The sequence below is a fragment of the Hemicordylus capensis genome, chromosome 2 (genome assembly GCF_027244095.1).
Source record: "Hemicordylus capensis ecotype Gifberg chromosome 2, rHemCap1.1.pri, whole genome shotgun sequence".
NCBI classification, from domain to species: Eukaryota; Metazoa; Chordata; class Lepidosauria; order Squamata; family Cordylidae; genus Hemicordylus; species Hemicordylus capensis.
In genome coordinates this window covers 398,338,470-398,353,529 of record NC_069658.1, presented here as the reverse complement: position 1 = coordinate 398,353,529, position 15,060 = coordinate 398,338,470, and the positions used below count along the sequence as shown (strand labels likewise).

Here is a 15,060-nt window from a genome sequence, read left to right as displayed (position 1 = left end):
TTCTTTCTTTTTTTCTTTTCTGTGGATACTTGTTGACGCACCTGGTGGGAGATTAGGTAGCAAGAGAGAGAGGCTATTTGACTCCTGTCTAATGTACGTGCAAGCAATAAAACAAGGTGCCCCAGTTTAGCCTGGGAGATGCATGCACATCAAGAGTTTTCCTTTTATGTGCCACTTACTGGATCAGGAACCATGTGGGTAAATCTGGCTTGCGTCCAAATGCACACTGGAACGTGCATCCAAGTATCCGTGATGTCTGTGCACACATTGCATTGCTTTCAGTGGCATACACATTCATATTTGCACTCTCCTCCATCTTCTGGCACAACTAGTAATGCATCAAGAGAGCCAGCGTGGTGTAGTGGTTAGAGTGCTGGACTAGGACTGGGGAGACCCGAGTTCAAATCCCCATTCAGCCATGATACTAGCTGGGTGACTCTGGGCCAGTCACGTCTCTCTCAGCCTAGCCTACTTCACAGGGTTGTTGTGAGGAGAAACTTCAGTATGTAGTACACCGCTCTGAGCTCCTTGGAGGAAGAGCGGGATAGAAAATGTAAAAAAAATAATAATAATAATCAGTAGCTTTCAAAAGTGCAACTTGGGGTGACAACTTTGGAAGTTCTCTTCCTGCTCCAAGACTCCCGGAATGTGCTCCCTGCTGAAATAAGAGCCTCCCTATTTCTGACAGCTTTTAAAAAGTCTTTAAAGACACATTTATTCACCTAGGCTTTTAACTAGAATTGTGGTTTTTAATTGTTTTAATTTTTAATTGCTTTAATGTTTAATTTTTGTTTTAATTTGTTTTATGTTGTTGTAAACCACCCAGAGCCACCTAATGGCACAGTGGGGAAATGGCTTGACTACCAAGCCAGAGGTTGCTGGTTCGAATCCCCGCTGATATGTTTCCTGGGAAACATGTTATGGGAAACCCCTATATCAGCCAGCAGCGATATAGGAAGATACTGAAAGGCATCATCTCATACTGAGCAGGAGGAGGTAATGGTAAACCCCTCCTGTATTCTACCAGACAACCACAGGGCTCTGTGGTCGCCAGGAGTCGACACTGACTCGATGGCAGACTTTACTTTATTTTAAACCACCCAGAGATGCATGTTTGGAGTGGTACATAAATTTAATAAATAAATAAAATAAACTAGAGTTGTAATAAGACAAGGGAATGGTCCTGTAGTTTGGCTGGGACAGTAACAAAGGGTAGTTTAGTTAGACTATTTATTTCAGATTCTGTTCACTCCAAGGGCTTGACATAGGTAATGAGAATTTAAAGAGGAAAAGAGAAATAATTAAAAATGTAATTGCAGTCATGTAGTAGTAGTAGTAGATATACCTGCTTAATCACATCCATAAAAATAAACCAAAACAGGAAAGTCTTATAGTGCTTCCAGAAGGCACTCAGGCTCTGATTTCAGCAGATCTCTTAACCAAGGGAGTTGCATAACTGTGGGGCAGCCCCTGAGAATCTCTGTTAACTGAGCAAAGAGGCACCTTTTAAATTCTCTTATATTTAGCAGGGCGAGAACAACCCAATTCACCCCTAGCACAGCATCCCACCAGTGGCTGTTGTTGGTTTTTGCCTTGTGTTTCTTTTAGACTATGAGCTCTTTTGGGGCAGAAAAACAGTCTTATTGTTTTTTCTATGTAAACCGCATTGAGAACTTTGATAAGCAGTATATAAATATTCGTAATAGTAGTAGTACATGTACTTCTTGTTTGAACTTGGATCTCAAAGACTTGGAACAGAAGAGTCTCAATAGTATGTAGTGCCCAAGGGCTCAAACCACTAAAGGACTCCAACTATTATGAAAAGAAGGAATGGTATAATGGTTTATTTCCAAAGGATTGGGGACTTGTTAGACTAATTGACCCATTATATCATTCCTTCTTTTCCTGTCAGTATTTCTGGTGTGGTGCCAGAAATACAGTCTTTGCTGTCTATTTCCCTCTATTATACTTCCTCATCCAAGTCAGAAGACCTGCTGACCATTATTACTTAAGTCTTTACTGGGTCAGTTCCGCCACAGCCAGTCCCACATCATGACCAGACATTCAGAGCAGGGATGTGCACGAAGATCGTCGATGCCGACGGGGGGTAGCGCTTTAAGCGCGGGGGAGGGTGTACTCACCCCTCCCGCCACATTTCCCCCACTGGCGCGCTGTCATTTTGAAGCCCCTCGGGGCGGCAGCGTTCCTCCCTGCCACCCCGTTTGCCCCGTCGGCCGGAAGTGGCCGGAAGTCGCATGCGCGCGTGCGCCCTCCGTACGTGCGCGCGTGCCCTTCTGCCATGTGACCGTGCACGCACGACGGGCACATGCGCGCTCGTGACTTCCAGCCACTTCCGGCCGACGGGGCAAACGGGGCGGCAGGGAGGAACGCTGCCGCCCCGAGGGGCTTCAAAATGACAGCGCGCCAGCGGGGGAAATGTGGCGGGAGGGGTGAGTACACCCTCCCCCGTGCTTAAAGCGCTACCCCCTGTCGGCAACGAAATGCCGAAACGCCCCCAGTGCCGAAACGTTTCGGGCACATCCCTAATTCAGAAAGCCCTGACATAGCATGTCCCAAGCCAGATAAAAAAGTGTGGGGCCTTCTCCAGATACTCCTGACCTCAAGCTCCAATTCTCTGCACAACTTAATGAGAAGAAATACAAAACACTGAGCAATTACAAGAACAAATCTAACTATTGTCTCTTTTGCTCAGGTCCCTTGTGTAGTATGTGTGTCAATCGCTTTGGTTGCCGCCCTGTTATGCTGGTGGGAGGCCTCTTCGCTTCAGCGGGGATGATCATTGCTTCCTTCTGCACTAACATCATTCAGATCTATCTGACTGTTGGTGTCATTACTGGTAAGTACTAGCAAAAGACTGTGAAAGAATCAGCCAGTAGACTAGCCATTACTCTTAGCAATGCTACTTCTTGCTGTGGAAGGAATCTACACATCCAGGTGGGAAAGTATGTGGTGTAGCTTCTCCTTGTTGAGCTAGTCAGAGAGCACTGATTCCCCCAACCACATTCTAAAGTGGGGTTGTCTCAGGTGGCCTATGTAATGTGTTCTTGAGTAAAATTAGCTCCTTCATTCACAGCACTCTCCCTGTCACATATGTTCCTTGATCTTCAAATACAATCCCTCTTTCCCCACCCATTCATCCCACAAATTGGTGAAAGGCTTCTTCTCTCTTCCTCTTGCCTCCACAATCATGCACCAGTTACCCCTATTTGTTTCTCTACCAGGTCACTGAGATGTCCAGCTGGCACCGTTGCTGCTGTTGCTCACTTACAATTGCCCACATTTAGCTACAAGTGGGAAAGGAGACAAATAGACAGATTCCACCATTAGTCTTGGTTCCCAGGACTGTCTCTGATTCCTCAGAAGCTTTGCCATCTAATGTTATTTTGCCAGTCACTTAGGACCAAACTAGGTGAGCTGGAAAATGTGTCATTGTCCTGTTGCGGGTTTAGTTCAAAGTAAAAATAGCAGCTGTGCAGAGCCCCTGCCCCAGTCTGGATTGGAACCATGAACTAGGGGGTGTTTATGCCTTTACTTCCATGCTGTTTTCCTACCAGCCGCCTGCCCCTCCAAAAGCTGAGTGGCACTTTTGGGAACCCATAGCAGATTCGTACAGAATTTCAGTGGGGGAATGACCCAGAAGTAAAAGGTTAAATGCCTGCTACCTCCATGCCATGATCCCAGTCTGTACTGGGCCCCTACACTGGTGCTGTTTTTATCTTTAGCCTAGTTTGGCCCTTAAAGCAGCAAGAATAAAAAATGAAATCAGATAAGATCTTTCAAATATTGATGTGGTTATTATAGAACCCTTTTAGATTTCTTGTTTTTCTGGAGAGCAGAATGTTTGTTACACTTAAAATAGGGAACATACCTGTGCGGTGTGTGTGTTTGGTTAAAAGAGCAGCTATAAGCAACTGATCATTTCCCCTGCAACACGGATGTATAGGTCCTTTCTTAGCTTGACTCAGGCAGTCCTATGTCTCTTCCTGCATAGGTTTAGACAATAGGACACAGCCCACAGTTGCATGCTGATGTAACATGGCCATGACTATACGAAAGACCCACCTGGGCTAGTCATATCCTGGGGCTGAAAATTGCTCATCTGCAGCTGCCTGCACTGTTGAACCAGAGACTTTTAAACAAAAGGAAGGTCTCCACTAGGTGTACTTATGCTTACAAGTGGAAGAGCTTTAAGTCATATGCAGGTGTACAGGGTTTTACTCCTGAGGATGTGGCTATTAGACAAGTACTTTTACTGTATATTTGACAAATTTAAAAAGCAGTGGTTTGGTTAATATTTCCCTGAAGGAAACATATCCTTTTGGCAGCAATATCTTCAAAACATAAGGGATGGGATGGCAGGACTGCGATTTCTTATCCACATTGCAAAAGATTCCTGAAGGGGTTAAATAATTTATAACCACCAGTTAGACAACCAATTGAACAGTGGAGCCTTTCATTGGTTCTTTCGGCTCTGAGTCACCTTTTGAGCCAACAATGGCTACAATTGCTTTGAAATCACTTTAGTTGAAAACTGCTTTTCTAGAAGCCATAACTACTGCAAAGAGAGTTAGTGAGTTAACAGCACTAAGAGTTGACTTGCCATATACAAAATATTACCCTGACAAGGTGCTCATGTGCAGATGGATCCTTTGTTCCATCCTAAGGTGGTATCAGATTTTCTCCTGAATCAGGATATTGTGCAATCTACATTTTCCAGAAACCCTACACAGCCTCTGGAGCAGTGGTTCCCAAACTGGGAGTCTCCAGATGTTGCTGAACTACAACTCCCATCAGCCCCAGCTACAATGTATTGTGGCTGGGGATGATGGGAGTTGTAGTTAAACAACATCTGGAGGCTCCCAGTTTGGGAACCACTGCTCTAGAGACATGTTCACATGCATTGGTTGTTCAGAGCTCACTCTTATTTTACTTAGACAGGACTAAGGGCTATCGTAAGAGTAAACAACTGTTTGTAGCCTATAAGGTAGATCAATGGGCCATCCTACATCAAGGCAACGTCTGTCCCATTGGCTGGTACAACTAATCTCTTTAGCATACAAGGTTCAGAAGGTAGAATCACCACGCACAATTATAGCTCACTCTCCTAGGGCTTATGCAACAAGAGTGGCACATCTCTCAGGGATCCAAATGGAAGATGTCTGTAAGGCGGCAACATGGTAGTCCGAACTACCCTTTGTAACACACTATGGAATTGACATACATTCTGCTGCAGAGGCTAATTTTGGAAGGGAATCTTGAAGAGCATTTTGCAATAGCTTACTGCTCCCTCCTCCTGGGAAAGCTCGCTGAACACCCAGGCTTATGAATGTCCTATGGATCATGCTACAAATAAACAGGTTGATCACCTGTACTTTATGATCAGTAAGTGATCCATAGCCATTCATAAGACCCTCCCATCCTCCCTGCAGCAGTAAGTGAATAGATCAATAACTTACCTCTGTGGAAGACTTTGTGGGATGATTGTCATATGGAGGCTGTCATCCAGGAACCAAAGGAAGGGAATGTCAACCACCAGAATTAATGGTTGTGCAAGGCCTGAGGGGCGGTGCCTGAGTACTGCGAGGAGCCTGGATATTCCATGTGTGAGGTCCTGCCAGGCACAGAACCCAGGCTTATGAATGTCTGTGGATCACTTCCAGATTATAAGTTATCGGCGAGCAACCTGTTTTTATCAAGCAATGTGCAGCAAGGAGCAAGCAGTGTGTGTCTTGCTGCCTCCTCATTTCTTCCGGTTTCCAGCTTGTCCAATTTTGGAGCTGGGGAAAGCGTGCTGCAGTGAAACTCAGAGGTCAGTTTGCACCTGGAAAGTGAGGGGGGGGAGTGGCAACATCCGTGCCAGTCTCTGACCTATAGAACAGGGCCAGTGAGGAAGGGGCAGACCAGTATGAGTAACACAAGGTGGACCAGGACAGAGTGGCAGTGGAGGTGAGACTGGGGCAGCAGCAGCAGGTAAGTGAGTGATGCCCACAGTAGGGATGTGCATGAATTATCAGTCGCATGGTTCGGCAGCTGGGGTTTTTACCTTTAAGGAGCATGGAGGGTGCCCCTACGCCCCCCTGCTGTGTTTCCTCTGCCAGCACGGCTGCCAAAACCATAGGTGCAGGGCTGCTACATATCTCCTTGCAGCCCCAGTCAGTGTCAAACCAGAAGTGCCCGACATGCATGCGTGTGCATGTGCATCAGACACTTCCAGTTTGATGTTGATGGGGGCTGCAAGGAGATATGCAGCAGCCCTGCACCAACGGTTTTGGTGGCCATGCTGGCAGGGGAAATGCAGCAGGGGGGTAAGGGCACCCTCCATGCTCCTTATAGGTACCCCACCCCCGCCACTGACCCTGTCTGAATGCCGGACCTCCAAACCGGTTCAGTTGTCTGGAAAAAGACCGCCAAATGAGTTCATGCACATCCCTAGCCCACAGTGGGGGAGGAGGGTGCCCACATTCACTGCCCCATGTTGCTTCACCTTGCCCCATGGGGAAGCCGCCCCTGCACTGAATGCTTTGCCCCGGTGCTACAGATGCCTAATCCTGTTTGTTTTTAAAACTTGGGCATTTTTTGTTTCTTAGGTTTGGGTCTGGCACTCAACTTTCAGCCGTCACTCATCATGCTAAATCGCTACTTCGACAAACGTCGGCCTTTGGCCAATGGGCTGGCTGCAGCTGGAAGCCCTGTATTTCTTTGTGCTCTTTCGCCCTTGGGGCAGATACTGCAACATGAATATGGATGGCGAGGGGGATTTCTCATCTTGGGTGGATTGCTTTTGAACTGCTGTGTTTGTGGAGCTCTGATGAGACCTTTGAAGCCTCCTAAAAAACTTGAAGTGTCCAAAGAGGCTCTTGAGAAACAACCCCATAAAAAGCTACTGGATTTCAGTGTCTTCAGAGATCGTGGCTTCCTAATCTATACAATTGCTGCATCCATCATGGTGCTGGGCTTATTTGTGCCCCCCGTCTTTGTGGTGAGCTATGCTAAGGATCTGCATTATGAGGATACCAAATCCGCTTTCCTTCTGACTATTCTCGGATTCATCGATATCTTTGCTCGGCCTATTTGTGGAGTAGTGGCTGGCTTGGAGTGGGTTAGGCCCCGCTGTGTCTACCTCTTTAGTTTTGCAATGTTCTTTAATGGTTTTACTGATCTCATGGGGTCCATGTCCTACAATTATGGTGGCTTAGTGGTCTTCTGCATTTTCTTTGGCATCTCTTATGGAATGGTTGGTGCTCTGCAGTTTGAAGTCCTCATGGCTATTGTTGGTACACAGAAGTTTTCCAGTGCCATTGGCTTAGTTCTTCTGGCTGAAGCAATGGCTGTCCTAATTGGACCACCTTCAGCAGGTAAGTGTTCCATTCTTAATTGACTCTTGTTCATTATGGAGGGCATTTGACAGGTTCTGTCTTATATTTTATGAGGTAGATAGCAATAGCAATAGCAATAGCACTTACATTTATATACCGCTCTATAGCCGAAGCTCTCTAAGCGGTTTACAATGATTTAGCATATTGCCCCCAACATTCTGGGTACTCATTTTACCGACCTCGGAAGGATGGAAGGCTGAGTCAACCTTGAGCCCCTGGTCAGGATCGAACTTGTAACCTTCTGGTTACAGGGCGGCAGTTTTAGCACTGCGCCACCAGGGGCTCTTGGATGACAGTCATCTTTCTGAAGCCTCCCACACATGTAATGCTCCTGTCCTATTGTCCTCCATCCCACTTCTCCTAGTTCCAGCTCTGTAGAGGTGGATTTGTTATCTCATCTTCCTGGCAAGAATTGGAATAATCTGTTACATCAAGGAAGTTTACCTTCAGTATACAGTACCAAATCAAGCAGAAGGCCACCTCAATCTAAGACCCTGGGAGCACAAAGAGAAATGGAAGGAACGGCTTGAATGAGATACCGTGTCAGGGGAGAACAAACTCCTACCTCCAAGCCTGCAAGAGCAAAAAAGCAAAAAGCTGTGTGAAGAGCAGGGGCTAAAGAGTGCAGACAGGGTGTGTGGTCACATGCTACTCATATGAATCACCCATGAAGCAGAACCCTTGCATAATATACTGAATTTTTAAAAAAATTAAGATTTCTGAATCGAGAGTGGGCAGAAGGTAGATGAGGATTGACTGGTAGATCTCTGGCAATTTAGAGTTGATCAGAAATTTTTTGGACTCCAGCTTTTGTTTAGCAACCAAAGAAAGGCTCCCCCAGCCCAAGATTAGGCTATTGAAATAAACAAAGGGTGGTGTGTGTGTGTGAGAGAGAGAGCAGGAAGTAGATCTTCCTTCTAGTACTGAAAACAACTTTCTGAGCTGATTATATGCCTAAGGACATTTTATTCCTGAAGTGTACGTTTGCTCCCTCCGAGCACTCTCTCCCTCCCTCTTTGCAGTTAATTCTAGTTGGTGGGTCATGGGGTTCTAATAAAAAGCAAGGTAGATCCTTCTATTATCCCTTTTCTGAATTAGAGGATATAGTGAGATATCAGCATTTTCCCAGCTGGAACACATTTTGAACTGGAATTCCGCTATGTGCCACTTCCTGGGATGTTTAGCTTTGTATGAAAATATTTCTTAAGGAAAATAGTGTCAGATGTGTTTGAGATATTTTAATTTTCAAGTTTATCTTATTTACTTTAAATACTTTTGCCTCACCATTCTCTCAGCTAAAACTAGGAGGCGAACACAATCAAATGTGAGAGCCAGCGTGGTGTAGTGGTTAGAGTGCTGGACTAGGACCGGGGAGACCCGAGTTCAAATCCCCATTCAGCCATGAAACTAGCTGGGTGACTCTGGGCCAGTCACTTCTCTCTCAGCCTAACCTACTTCACAGGGTTGTTGTGAAAGAGAAACTCAAGTATGTAGTATACCACTCTGGGCTCCTTGGAGGAAGAGCGGGATATAAATGTTAATAATAATAATAATAATAATAATAATAATAATAATAATAATAGCAGCAATACCAGGGGATAGCAGAATAGAATAAAAAGAAATAGAAAAAATCACCAAATACAAAGATCTACAGATTGAAATTGAAAGGCTGTGGCAGAAAAAGACCAAAATAATCCCAGTGGTCATTGGCGCCCTGGGTGCAGTTCCAAAAGACCTTGAAGAGCACCTCAACACCATAGGGGCCACAGAAATCACCATCAGCCAATTACAAAAAGCAGCTTTACTGGGAACAGCCTATATTGTATGACGATATCTATAACAACAGCAACAACATTGACAATAAAATCCAGCCATCCCAGGTCCTTGGGAAGGACTCGATGTCTGTGATGTGAACATGGTTCATCCCTGGGTCCGCCTCTTAGTCAATCAAACAGACTCAGTGGGAATCATTTTAGAGGCTTTATTGCTACTGCAGTTTAGCAATAGGTAATCAATAGGCTCACGCTCTCAAACTGATTACAGTTTGGTTACAGGTGCATCTTACATTTCTACAAACAATCTGAATGATGCTGACACCCTAGACATAGTATGCGTGACAGTAAAATGGTGGTCTTAAGTATCTAGTACGCATGCGAATGATTCATTGTTCATCTGGTGATTATTCCTTTTTTGGTTAAATCCTGTCAGTGAAAAACAGTGAGAACCTTGTGAGAACCAAGTTTCATAGATACAATGTAGTAGAGAGAGATAATGACATTGATCATGAGAGGCAGTGATGTCCCTGAGCTGGGCTGGGGTTACTTTAAGTTAGAATGAGGTATTCTGGGCAAACATGGAGTTTCTTTGGCTTTCTAAACACATCAATTTCCCCCTGAAAAACTGGATCATCCTGAATCTTCAGGATGTCTTCAGTATATATGGGTTTGTAAAGGTACAGTTGTATGTATGGGTCTTACATTATGGCGAGGTTTAAAGGTTCTCATAAACATTTGGATTAAAGCTGGAATGCATTATAAGCAGCAACATGTGATTATCAATACAAAGAAAATACATGCTATAACTAGAATTATCTTCTTTGCCCATAAATCCATAGGCTCTCCATATTAGTTAAATGAAAGTTCTAACTGTTTGGAAATATTAATAATAGCTCTTTCTAACGCATAAACTTCTAATCTTGGAAATATAGTTCTGTATTTTTTGTGGCTAAAGGATTTGGGACATATGTTGTTTTGGGATGTCTTAAGTACTTGTGATGCCTTAAGCATAGATTTTACAGATATGGTAGGTGCTAAATGGGCTTTACATATGGCAATAAAACTAGATACATTGCATACAACATCCTAGAGCTACAAACATAATTAGTATAATTCTATAAATCAACACACATATTCTTAACCACCCATATCTGGCATGATTTGATATAGATAAAAAGTTTTACACATAGCAGCAAGGTGTACATATAAAGATCATACAACTTATAGCAAGCAACATTGTTTTAACCCATCTTCATCCCAAATAAAGTATCAATAACAGTCTTGCATTGTGGAACCAGGTGCTTCTGGCGATTAATGGATTATCAGCTCGTGGAAAGTGATAGCAATGACGTCATGTACAATCACATTGATTAAATACAGGTGTCTATAAAATTAGCAGCTAAAGCTTGGGCTAGCTTAATGTCTTTAGAGTGCAAAAGAACCAGTAACTTGGGGATAGGTGCAGACTTGCAGGTAAATGCTCTGGGTGAAACAGTGAGATGATTGGCACAATATGTCAGGGAAGCAAGTAAGGAAATGACCGGAGAGCAAGCATGTGAGGTCCATGTCCTTACAGCACAGGAGATAGCAGGGTTTTCAACATAATGATAGCACACAGTCACTACAAGAAAGTAATGTAAGAAAGTGGTGTAAATCATCAACTCCCACCCCCCTTGGTGTCCTTTAGAGTCTGCCATGGCCAAAAAGGAAGCTATGGAGAGCTCTAAAATTCAAAAAAACTAAGAGTTCTTGGTAAGAAAAAATATTTTAGTCCTTCAGTTGAGAACCAAATGCTCTTGTACAACATTGCAGGATTTTGGCTATCCTGGATGTTTTCTGATCCATGTTGTTTTGGCTTGTTTGGCTAGTGTCCATAGATAAGCTCGAATGTTCATGTGTTTGGGATCCTTGATTCCCGCTCCACTTGTGGGCAATTTGATATAGTGTCTTTGGCAGAATTTGAAATAGTGTCTTTGGCAAGGTATCTTACCTGGGTAGGATGGTTCCAGGGTTTCACAGCTTTGGGGAGATACTGTTGCACATATGACTCCAGCGAAAAGTGAACAAATTGGCTTGCCTGTTTGTTATCAGGCAGTCTTCAGGCATTTATTGTATATCCCTCTCCTATAGCACTTAGGAGCAGGAAGATGAACTTTGCATTAGGCCCTCTTCCTCGAACGCAGGACAGGGTAGCAGATGGACGTTCTGTCACCATTGGGTTGGATTAGAAATGCAGATAGGGACTCCCCTCGTGTAGCTGCTGCTGCTGATGGTTAGTTCTCCTGGGTCAGTGTTGATGTCCTCTGGAGACTCCCTTGGGATCACATTCTGGCGATTGTATGCATGGTACTCCTTCAATCTGGGGAGGACCAGTCCTTCTTGGAAAGACAGTTCAAGGCACTGTTGGTTGCAAACCTGTTTACTTGAGAGAAAGACAGGCAAGTGAGTTGCCAATTCCCTCCCCCCATGTAGGGACAGCATTCTGACCAACCATCAGCACAAAAGGAAAAGTCAAGTTTTCAAGGCAAATAATACAATGGATGGATAAGACCTGAGGCTATTTTCAGTTTGGTCTTTTGGCATTTTTTCAATTTATGTTTTTGTTTCCCTGCTTGCCCTGGGCCCCTCTTCCCCCGAAGTCCAGAACAGGGGATGATGTCCTCATTTAGGGCTTGGTGGCTTGTGTTGTAGGCTGGTTTCTGATCACGAGAACAAAACGGCGATCCTGGGCAAAAGGCAAAGCAATAAAGTCAAAAAGAAAAAGGCATTCACATTTTCACACACACACCCCTCGTGAGTTTGGGGTTTTGAGGAGGCATTAAAGCCTAACAGGTCAAACATAGTCTTATCACTCAAGAGGCTGCAACATAAAACTTCAGCGCTTGAATTTCACCAAGGCCCTTTGGGTATAACTGCTAACAAAGTCCTGTTTCCATGTGGCATCTCACATTCTCTTCTGTATCCTGTTCTTCCTCCTTACAACAACCCTGTGAGGCAGGCCAAACCATTTGAGTGGCTGGCTCTGTGTCACCCAGCAAGTGTCATGGCTGAATGAGGGTTTGGACTCAGGTTTCCCCGGTCCTAGTCCAGCACTCTAACTACTGCACCACATTGGCTGACAATCATACTTACAGGCCTTTGTCAGGGCAATCAATCTCCATCCAGTATACCTGACTTCATTCTCCATAAAGGGGTGATTCGTCAGTAACATCTGGCTTTGGGATCTTCATCTAGGTCACATGTAGATAGTTGTGGTGTTCCAACTCTCCATCTTTAGCCTCATAACTTAGCAAGTGACCAATGAGTAAGGGTTTGGGTTTTGACATCTTTGTAGGGTAACAATATCTTCTTGGAAAAAACCTATATAAGAAAGAAACAGTCCATGCCCCCAGGCAAAATACTATACCTTGATGAAATAGGACTGAGACTTCTGGACGAGGCCTAATGTCTCATGAAGCAAATTAAAATGTCCCTTTTTACAGGCCTCTTTTGCAAAAGGTATTATCAGAAAAATTGTCCATAATCTTGCAGAGGGGTGAAACCTGTGATAATAAAGTCAAGTCTCTCATCAGGAGCTGTGAAAACAGGGTATGGGTTTCACAGTAACACACAAAGCTTGATCCTTTTAAACTGGGAAGTCTTCTAGGTAAAATGCAAATCAGTACTTTGGAACTCCCTTCCACTTGCAGGAGTGGCAAAACAAAATTCCTTTGATCAAATCTCATGTCTGGGATCTGGAATTTTAAGATTCAGCTACTGTGAAGGCAAAGCAGGGCTAGTGGATGAGACAAATTTAAAATGTAAACTTTAGACCATTTGATTATTAGCTCTCAGTTTACATCAAAATCAGTTAGCAGAAATATTGCATAGACTTTGCAAAAACATTACAGTAATACAATTAGACTAATTTATCTTTAAAATCCTTTTTTTCCTTCTCACCCACAATTAACTGGCTGGAACACAAACTGCTTTGCAGAGAACCTCCTTCCCACTCCCATCTGGAAATGGGCGGAGACTATCATTGTTCATCAGAGATCAGCTTTCAGTTGTGAGAAAGAATTGAAAGGGAAACTTCCGGTTTAGAGAAAAGTTTTGAGCTCACAGAAAATAGGTAAGATAGACCATGTCAAGGAAATCAGTAAACATAACATAAAAAGGCTTATGACACTCAGTAGTCGCAGAAATATCACAATCAACTTGATATAAGAATGAATGAAATAGAGCTTGCCCTTATGCCTAACGCATTTAGCCAGCCATAAGCAGCATTTCCCTTTTGAAGAGGTGGGAAGACTCACAAAGAAGGAAAACTTCAGCACCCCAGTTGGCCAGCTGGGACTGCTGAAAGTTCCCCCTGTTGCTCAGGCCATGACCAATTTTATGTTTAATTAATATAATAACTGCTAATTTTGGAATTCAATGTCAGAGCAAGTTTGGTCTGGAACAGTTTACAAAAAAAACCCAACATGTCACTAGAATAAATACATTCACAAATACAATGGAAACCTCATCTTCACAGAGATGAGTTATAAGATTGATGGGGGTTGGATTCCTACACAGAACCAGAGCTTTGGGCTCCTGCTCAGAAACATGCGCGCGCACACACACACAGAGGGTTGTCTTGTGTATTTAACAGAACAAAGGACGAAACAAAAGAAATTTCATATGAGTCACAAAGGATTTTATAACATTTTAAATATGTTAGCCATAAAACTCAGTTAAGAAAGTAGCCATAAAACTCAGTTAAGAAACTAGCCATAAAACTCAGTTAAGAAAGTAGCTCAAAAAAGAACAAACTTATCACAGTCATCCATAAAACAATCTGTAATTCCATATTACCTTTCCACATCACAACTTACAACTTACAGGTGCTTTTCAATCAGTTTTGGTTTTTTTAACAACTTCCAACCAAAATCCTTTCACGTCTCCTTCTAGTCTTTTCTCTGCAATTCCCTGCACAGAACTTCAACATACGCATTCCTTCAAACTCCATTTTCTTTCCTCTTTTCCAACTGCAAGCAGTTGAAGAGAGAGAGAAAAGAAAAAGAGAACAAAAGCAGCCTTTTGTTCGAGAAACTTTTTGCAGCAAGAACAGTGTTATCTTTTGGCTTGGTTACAACGGGACAGTAGCAGCAAGAAATTAGACTGTTTGCAACACAAGGGCAGCTATGCTGGCCTTGGGCCGAAATAAACAAACACATACATACATACCCAAGGGCAGCAAGCAGCTGTTTGAGCTTGGAAACAGAACACAGACAGCATGATTTTAGCAAAAGGCAATCATTCTTTCCTCTTTAATACTTTCTTCAGACCCCTCCCTTTCTTCACAGACTAAGAGAGTTCCCTTGTTCTCCATAGCAGCGTCCCTGCACGGACTTTAGTTTGTCCCTTCGTGGACTGTATTTCGTCCCTACACGGACTTTATTTTTCCCCTCGCCCCTGCGTGGACTGGGTACTCACCAAGAGACGTCTCTGGATTTCACTCTCTCCGTCTCACTCACTCTCTCCATTCACACGTCCATTCACTCTTGCCTCGATTCCCAGATGTGGCATGTTGTGGTGAACGGCGCATTCTGGTTTCCTGAGACCCCTTTTGCTAAATCAGCAGAGGGCCGGCTGGGGTAGCGGGGTTTTTCCATGATGGGTTGAGCAACCACCCAGGAGTCTTCATTCTCTCCGTCTCACTCACACGTTCATTCACTCTTGCCTCGATCCCCAGATGTGGCGTGTTTGTAATGACTGGCACATCTCGGGCCTTTGAGAATCCTCCACAGACAAAGGCTGTGGGGCGCGCTGGATTTTATTGTCCCGTGATGGGTCAGACCATCCACCCAGAAGTCACATCCGAGTCACGGCACCAAATTGATGTGAACATGGTTCGTCCCTGGGTC

At 44.0% G+C, this 15,060-nt stretch overlaps 1 protein-coding gene across 7 annotated transcripts in view; it reads left to right on the top strand.

Annotated features, from left to right (window-relative positions):
• Window positions 1-15,060, top strand: part of SLC16A3 (solute carrier family 16 member 3) — a 51,489-nt gene that overhangs the window by 24,413 nt on the left and 12,016 nt on the right. For 6 of the 7 annotated variants that reach the window (XR_008318064.1, XM_053304139.1, XM_053304141.1 and 3 more), the window contains exons 3-4: window positions 2,714-2,857; window positions 6,609-7,376. Coding sequence is in view for 6 of the 7 variants with exons in the window: in XM_053304139.1 (XP_053160114.1) it covers window positions 2,714-2,857; window positions 6,609-7,376 (912 nt within the window). In the remaining variant the exon portion in view is untranslated. Of the gene's footprint in view, window positions 1-2,713; window positions 2,858-6,608; window positions 7,377-13,148; window positions 13,284-15,060 lie in introns of all 7 variants that reach the window. The other variant, XM_053304144.1, reaches the window with a different exon arrangement.